The sequence below is a fragment of the Apodemus sylvaticus genome, chromosome X, assembly GCF_947179515.1.
Source record: "Apodemus sylvaticus chromosome X, mApoSyl1.1, whole genome shotgun sequence".
Classification (NCBI taxonomy): Eukaryota; Metazoa; Chordata; class Mammalia; order Rodentia; family Muridae; genus Apodemus; species Apodemus sylvaticus.
Window position 1 is genome coordinate 1,025,437 of NC_067495.1, and position 7,811 is coordinate 1,033,247.

Below are 7,811 nucleotides of genomic sequence, written 5' to 3' on the forward strand. Positions count from 1 at the left end.
AAACTAACCATTCTTTTACTTGTTTGTTTGGTTTTTTTTTTTTTGTTTTTTTTTTTTTTACAGCAGGATCTCATGGACCCTATATTCAAACTTTATAGCCAAGGATAGCCTTACTTTGCTGATCCTCTTGCCTCCCCCCCCCCCATTGCTAATTTATATGGTGTTAAGGAACAAACCAAGGGCTTTATTGATGCTATGCTAGCACTCTACCAACTGAGCTACACTTCTAGCCACCCCCAACTTTTAAAAGGTTTTATTACATTTATTTAATTGGTAGGGGCACTGCACATATGTGCCACAGTGCACATGTACAGATCTGAGAACAACTTGAGGAAGTCACTTCTTTCTCCATGTGAGCCCTGGGAATTAAACTCGGGTCAGCAAGTTTTGCAGCAAGCACCTTAAACTGAGAATTCTCACCTGTACCCTGCCCATTTTTAAATTTTATTTTTCAGGCAGAATCCCACAAAATCAGCCAGGGTAGCCTTGAAACTCACACTGTAGCCTGGGCAAGCTTTGAGCTTTCTTTTTGCTTGTTTTCCCCTCCAAAGTAGCTAAGATTGCAGGCCTGTGCCTCCCAGGGCCCTGCTTGTGGGCACATTTTACACAAAAGGAAACAGGCTCAGAGGAGAATGCTATCTGCTCTAGGTACTCTAATAAAATAGGGCCCATCTGTCTTTCTTCTCTACCCTTGTAGACTCTAAAGGTTTCTTCAGATGCCCCCCCCCTTCTGAATCGCTTCCCACACAATGCCACTTCCCTTTTTCACTTCCCTTGCATTGACCTCACACACATACATGCTGACCACAGGAACCTCACTTTTAGGAAAGGAGTAGGTTTTCAAGATGGTAGATAAAGCAGCTGCCCTGGTGCCTTCTCCTTAACAGACTGAGAAGGGCTTCCCTCATTTCACCCTTCTTCAGTACCCTCATGAAATTGATCACTAGAGTCAAGATTATGCATTTTACAGGTAAGAAAATGAGCCAGCCATGGTGTTACTTGCCTGTTCAAGGCCAGCCTGGTGTACAAAGCAAATTTCAGTATGGCTATGTTGCAAAACCTGGTCTCAAAAAAAAAAAAAAAAAAAAAAAAAAAAAGGAAAACTAAAGCTGAAAATTAAAAGTGTCTTGGCAAAGTTCACACACCTAGGTGGTTCTTGCTTTCAGGCTCCAGTGCCCTTCAGTGAGAATTTGTCTCCTAAGCATTGATTGAAAACTAAAAGATTCCTAGGGTATTAGGTGACAAAGATTGAGTGACAAAGCAGGAACAAGGAAATGGAGAGGGAAGAAAAGAGGCAGAGTGCTCAAGGGAGAGGTCAGAGTTAAAGAGGCCATACCCTCCCAGTTCCTCCTGCCCTGGGTTCCTCTTTCTGGAGCAGGTCAACCCAGACAAAGCCAAGGCCCCTCTGTGCGGAGTGCAGAAACACAGTGTTCCAAATGCCTGCTGCAATGCCAGCCCTTGAGTGGCTCCTGCTGCTACTGGTTATCCTACCAGCCACGGGTAAGTGGATGAGGGCCCACATGGCCTCCCTCCTAGGGATGCCCAGGCCAACCACACTCCTGATTTCTATTCTTCTCCCCTGATCTTACAGGCTCAGACCCTGTGCTCTGCTTCACCCAGTATGAGGAGTCCTCTGGCAAGTGCAAAGGCCTGCTTGGGAGAGACATCAGGGTGGAAGACTGCTGTCTCAATGCTGCCTATGCCTTCCAGGAGCACGATGGTGGCCTCTGTCAGGCATGCAGGTTTGGAGGAACCTGGGCTGAGTCCTATAGCCTAGAACTGTACTCTTTGCTCTGGAGTTTCTAAGAGTGCCACCCCCTCCGAAAGCCCTTATGACCATAGCTCAGGGTTTCAACATCTTGGCACTGTTGCCATTTGGAACTCTGTTAGGGGTATGAGTTTTTAGCTGTGCATTGTTTGGTAATTTATAACATATTTGACCTTCCCCTAATTTTTTTTACCAACTCTGTGCACTGATTAATAGTGGGAGTGGGGGTATCTGGGGGTGTCTCTGACACTTTTCTGTACTTGGGACCCTTTTCCTCCTCCTGGGTTGCCTCATCCAGCCTTGATATAACATTTGTGCCTAGTCTTACTGCATCTTGTTATGCCATGTTTGGTTGAAATTCCTGGAAGGCCTGCTTTTTTCTGAAGGGGAATGGGAGGAGGATTGGATCTGTGGAAGAAAAGAGGTTGTGGGGGTAGGGGCTGAAAGGAATGAAGGGAAGGGAAACTGCAGTTAGGCTGTATTGTTTGAAAGAAGAGTTAAAAAAAAAAAAACACAACTGAATCCAGACACTGCCAAATGTCCCTTAGGTGAAACAAAATTAACCCTGATTCAAAAGTACTTTAAAAGTTAGGGCTTCCTGTAAACATTGCAGGTGGCGTAGAACTTGGATATTTTTCATGGTAATTCCATTCTCCCAGCTTACAACAAATCATATTTGAGTGCTTATCATATATAGAACCATCATAGAAATGGAGGAATTAAGGGAAATTCTGAGGACAACACCAAATTTTTAATTGAGATGACACATTCATTGTACAATTCTTTTGTGGCAGTTTGATCTCTGAAAGCACTTCAAATCTCCTAATCATAACTTCCAGTTTACATATGTTGAGTCTTACTATACTGTAGATATATTTTATGACTACTTACTACGTATTACAGGTAACATTGCAAAGATGATGGGTTTGAAGATCTTGGAGAGCAGCTCTGGGCCACCAGTCATGCTAACGGTTCATGTCTCTTTAGCACTGGCAGCATACCCATATTATCGTGCAAACCTAGTACTGTGCAAAAGCAGTGTATCTCTAGGATGTTTGTGAAGGGACTTCTGAGCTTCTGTTTACTAAGTACTTCCTCTCTGCGTGATACTCTACAGGGTAGTAACCTATTGAGTTCCTTGCAGAAGTTCTAGGTTTTTCAGTCCATAAATTTGCTTACTGTACATCTGGCTTTGACCCTGGGGGGTTTCCAAAGCCCTTGCTATGAAGAGAAATGAAATTTATCATCTATTTCCCATATATTCACTTCTTCCTGTTCAATCACCCACCATCCTAAGTGGTAAGTAGGCTCTCAATCTATCCTGTCACTTCATACCAGGATAGAACATTGGCTCCTCTCCACAGGTCCCCACAATGGTCAGCATGGTCCTTATGGGGGCCCTGCTCAGTTACATGCTCTGAGGGGTCCCAGCTGAGACACAGGCGCTGTGTGGGCAGGGGTGGGCAGTGCTCTGAGAAGATGGCTCCTGGATTTCTTGAGTGGCAGCTACAGGCCTGTGAGGACCAGCCATGCTGTCCAGGTAAGGAAGATCAGTGATGTGGACATGGACTTAGCCCTCAGCACTAGAAGAATCAGTGCAGAGGCCCCAAGGACAGACCTTTGTATGGCTTTAAGGGTAACGGAGGAGGCTAGGATTGCTGAAGGAGGATGTTCGAAAGTGAAGACATTGGCTTTAGTCTGAATGATTTGGATTATGGGAAGAGGAGAAATTTACTTTGACTTGCTTTGGGAAGAGGACAGGTTGAATCTGGAGTATGAAGATTGCTGTCATAGTCCAGATGAGCAGTACTGGTATAGGGACAAGAGACAGGACAGGCTAAGATGATGTGGGACACACATGAAAGAAAGGAATCCTAAGTTGCCACCCCCACGTCCTTCTCTTTTTCTCCCACAGAGATGGGTGGCTGGTCTGAGTGGGGACCCTGGCAGCCTTGCTCTGTCACATGTTCCAAAGGAACCCAGACCCGTCAACGAGAATGTAATAATCCTGCTCCTAAGTGTGGGGGGCACTGCCCAGGAGAGGCCCAGCAATCACAGGCCTGTGACACTCAGAAGATCTGCCCCAGTGAGTGAAAATAGTCACAGGACATAGAAGGGGTTTCCAGAATGTTGGGTTACAGCAGGAAACTGCCAGGGAGAAAAAAATTGTATACTGAGTCTTTCCAGAACAAGGGGCCACTCTTCCTTTCTTCTTGTACCTCATTTGATGTGTATATTATGTTTTGGGTATTCCAGTTTTCTAGGTTAATATCCACTTATTAGTGAGACAGGGGGAGAGAAGGGGGCTTACGGGACTTTCGGGGAGTGGGGGGGCTAGAAAAGGGGAAATCATTTGAAATGTAAATAAAAATATATCGAATAAAAAAAATTTTAAACAAAAAAAAAATGTATACATGATTGACCATAGCTCATCATTCCACTTCTACCGCAGCACATGGGGCCTGGGCATCTTGGGGCCCCTGGACCCCCTGTTCAGGATCCTGCCTTGGTGGAGCTCAAGAACCTAAGGAGACACGAAGCCGCTCATGTTCTGCACCAGCACCTTCACACCAGCCCCCCGGAAAACCCTGCTCAGGGCCAGCCTATGAGCATCGGGGCTGCAGTGGCCTCCCACCTTGCCCAGGTATGCAGAGTAGGGCCATTGGCATGCAGCTAGTGGGGCTTTGAGTTCTGGCAAAGAAGGTGCACCATTTGAGGGAATGGAATTCTTGTACCATATGACCAGAAGCCGAGGACAGTTTGCCTCAAATGTCTAGAGGTGATAGGGAGGGAAGCTGGGGAGAGTGCGTGATTAAGGTGGCCTTTATTTTCTCTTTCTTTCCCACTCCAACAGTGGCTGGTGGCTGGGGGCCATGGGCCCCTTCGAATCCCTGCCCTGTGACTTGTGGCCTGGGCCAGATCCAAGAACGACGGACATGTGATAACCCTGCACCCCGTCATGGGGGCCCCTTTTGTGCTGGGGATGCCACTCGGAACCACGTCTGTAACACAGCCATACCTTGCCCTGGTTAGCAAGTCAAGAGGCGCCATGCCCATGCCTAAGCCCCCTGCCCATCACTGCTGCCCACTTCTTGCTGCTAAAACCTTGTTCCTGCCTGATTCTCCTCTTCCTGTCCTCATACCCTGTTTCACCTCTCTTCCTTCATCCCATCTGTTCACTCCACTCCCTCTCCAGACTTTCTTTATTCCTTCCCCTGAGGCCCTCTACTGGCTCCAAACCCTCTTGCTCCTTGTCTCTACAGTAAATGGGGAGTGGGAGGCCTGGGGGAAATGGAGTCACTGCAGCCGCGTGAGAATGAAGTCCATCAGCTGTGATGAAATCCCAGGCCAGCAGTCACGTTCAAGGACCTGTGGTGGCCGCAAATTTAATGGGCAGCCATGTTCTGGGAAACTCCAGGATATTCGGCACTGCTATGACATCCATAACTGTGTCTGTGAGTGATCCACAGGCAGCACTGTGAGGGTGGGCAACCATGCTGTAGCTATGCTGGGCACCCTATGCCCTTGTATTCTCTTCCTGTTGAGACCTCCAGTTTTGACTATGTGACACTCTACTACCCCCATCCCATTGCAGTGAAAGGTTCGTGGTCACAGTGGAGTACCTGGGGTCTGTGCACACCGCCATGCGGACCCAACCCCACCCGTGTCCGCCAGCGCCTCTGCACAGCTTTGCTCCCCAAGTACTCGTAAGTTGAGGGGCAATGTGTTTCTAGGAGGGGGTCATAATGCTGAGGATGAGAAGGGAATTGGTTACATTGAACTGGAGCTTTACCCCTGGATCAAAGGTGCCTGCCTTGCCAGTGCTGTCTACTAGCTTAGAGAAGAAGAGAGAAAGGAAGAGGAGGAGCAACCAGAGAAGACTTCATAGCCTCTTTGCACCTCAGTTTCTAATGCAGTCACTTAGCTGAACTCCCATGCACACATTCCTTCACGTAACTTTCTCACTGACCTCTTAGCATACTTTTGAGTTACTCCATCATCCATGCCTTCATTTATCCATTAAGGTACTCTGTTGTTTTTAGCAACAGTCACTAAAAAAGAACCCAGATCTATGGGTAGAAGGTACCCAGGTAAGTTGTGATAGAATCCATCTAAAAATGACAGGTAAGTGGCAATGAGACTATCGCTACCATCTGGGCCTAGATAGCTAAATTAGACCTTTTTGGAGAAGCATTCCTAACATCCAGATTGTGAGCAGGTTCCGGACAGAGCCGATTAGCCAGCCACCTTGAGTGTTCACTGGACACCACGGTGGCCCAGGAGTTAGAAAAGGTTAAGCTACCCATCCCTTCCACATATATCAAGGTTAAATGCCCTTTTCCCAGCTGTTAAATGACTTGTCACTGAGTGGGGGGTCAGACTGGTTCCTGAAGGTAGGAACTGGCCAGTTCCTAATTTCCTAAGTTTTCCACATAGTTAGAGGCTAGGTGAAAATGAATAGAGAGCTTGCCTACTAAGAGAAATCTTCCTGGCAAAAACCTTCCTGAATGTAAGGTTCCATTTGGGGAAAGTGGGGAGGGACAAAGAAAAGAGAGGGGGAAACAGAGGGGACAGGAGAAGTAATGGCTTAGGATAGGGATTTAAGGTGAGTATGAGGAAAGAGAAAGGGTTTGGAGGGAAGTATTCCTCTTACTTTTGTAGATGAGGGAAACTGAGGCACAGGGAATCATATTTCCTATTTCTTTATCAGAAATGCCCCAATATCACAGTTAGGCATAGGGTTAAATGCACAGTTAATTCAAGTGTAGTGGTGCAAACCAATAATCCTAACTGCTTGAAAGGCTAGAACCAAAAGGACCACATGTTCAAGACATTCCTAGGCTACAGAATGAGTTCAAGGTTAGCCTGGGTAAAAGCGAGGGAATAGGTTAGTAGGTCCTAAAAAACAAACAAACAAAAAGAATGCTATGCTATTGGGGGTATGGTGGAGCATTTTCCTAGCAAGTACAAAGTCCTAGGTTTAATCTTTAATACCACAAAAAATGATATGAGACTTGCCTGTAATTCCTACATTTGGGAAGCTGAGGCAGGGGTAACATTAATTTTGAGATTAGACTCTCAAAAAACAGAGTTTTTTTCAATGCATTCTTGCCTTAGCTGAGCTTCTCTCCTCCATTGCTTCCCCAACACCCCAGGCCTACAGTCTCCATGGTTGAAGGGCAGGGTGAGAAGAATGTTACCTTCTGGGGGACTCCACGACCACTGTGTGAAGCACTACAGGGGCAGAAGCTGGTCGTGGAAGAGAGAAGGCCATGTCTACATGCGCCTGCCTGCAAAGACCCTGAAGAGAAGAAACCCTAAAATCACTGGCTTCCATTCTGACCCTCTGACCTTCTAGACCTCAATAAACCAGCCCTTATACACTCTTTCTGAGATACCTTAAAGAAGAAGGGGGGAACATGCCCCTACTCCTGGAAGTGGGCCAATAGAATTTTCTAGAGCAATATAGCAGTGGTTCATTGTGACATATTCTGTTGTATTGTGTTTGTAGCTTGGAAAGCCAGAAAGTAAATGTCCAGCCCCAGCCTGTCTTTGCCACAAATATATGGGAGTAGGATTAGAGGGGAGGGCAACAAAGTGGGGTTTGCCATTGGCTACTCGCCTTAGCAGGAAATTTTTGATTGGCCCATGTGCTAATTAGTTGCTGTCTCTTTATGAAGTTTCCTAGGTTCCCACCCACTTACCAGAGCTGGCAGATCTGCTGCAGTGATGAATTGGGTGGGATGTTTCCAGAGTTGGCACCCAGCTGAGAAAGCACCTGCACCCACCCACTGAAAACCGCCTAAGTCCAACACCACAATTACCAACAAATAGCTGGGGGGAAGGGACACTGAGGATGTGGCTATGCTGCATTTTGAGGGAGGGCAGGGGTAAAGAGAAGCTAGAGTTAGAATTGGCCTAGAGGAAGCCCAAATCAAACCCAGATGCACCTTCTTTTTGTTATTTGTTCAGTTAACACTTTAATGTCTACTGTAAGCTAGAGATAAGTCTGAGCATCTGGGCTGGGGGAGGACTGGTAGAA

At 46.7% G+C, this 7,811-nt stretch overlaps 1 protein-coding gene across 1 annotated transcript; it reads left to right on the forward strand.

The window, feature by feature from the left end:
• The first annotated feature begins 1,349 nt into the window (after nt 1-1,349).
• Nucleotides 1,350-7,155, forward strand: Cfp (complement factor properdin). Its single transcript, XM_052171244.1, has 9 exons — nt 1,350-1,500; nt 1,592-1,742; nt 3,133-3,308; nt 3,684-3,854; nt 4,221-4,412; nt 4,623-4,796; nt 5,032-5,223; nt 5,364-5,475; nt 6,925-7,155. Exons 1-9 carry the CDS (start codon nt 1,437-1,439, stop codon nt 7,088-7,090), a joined length of 1,398 nt encoding a protein of 465 aa, XP_052027204.1. The 5' UTR covers nt 1,350-1,436; the 3' UTR covers nt 7,091-7,155.
• The last annotated feature ends 656 nt before the right edge of the window (nt 7,156-7,811 follow it).

Bases quoted from the DNA above. Each gene is read 5' to 3' on its own strand.
- Cfp (XM_052171244.1), top strand. From the start codon at position 1,437: ATGCCTGCTGCAATGCCAGCCCTTGAGTGGCTCCTGCTGCTACTGGTT. The intron at 1,501-1,591 runs GTAAGTGGATGA...CTGATCTTACAG, and splicing joins GGTTATCCTACCAGCCACGG to GCTCAGACCCTGTGCTCTGC. The intron at 3,309-3,683 runs GTAAGGAAGATC...TTTCTCCCACAG, and splicing joins GGACCAGCCATGCTGTCCAG to AGATGGGTGGCTGGTCTGAG.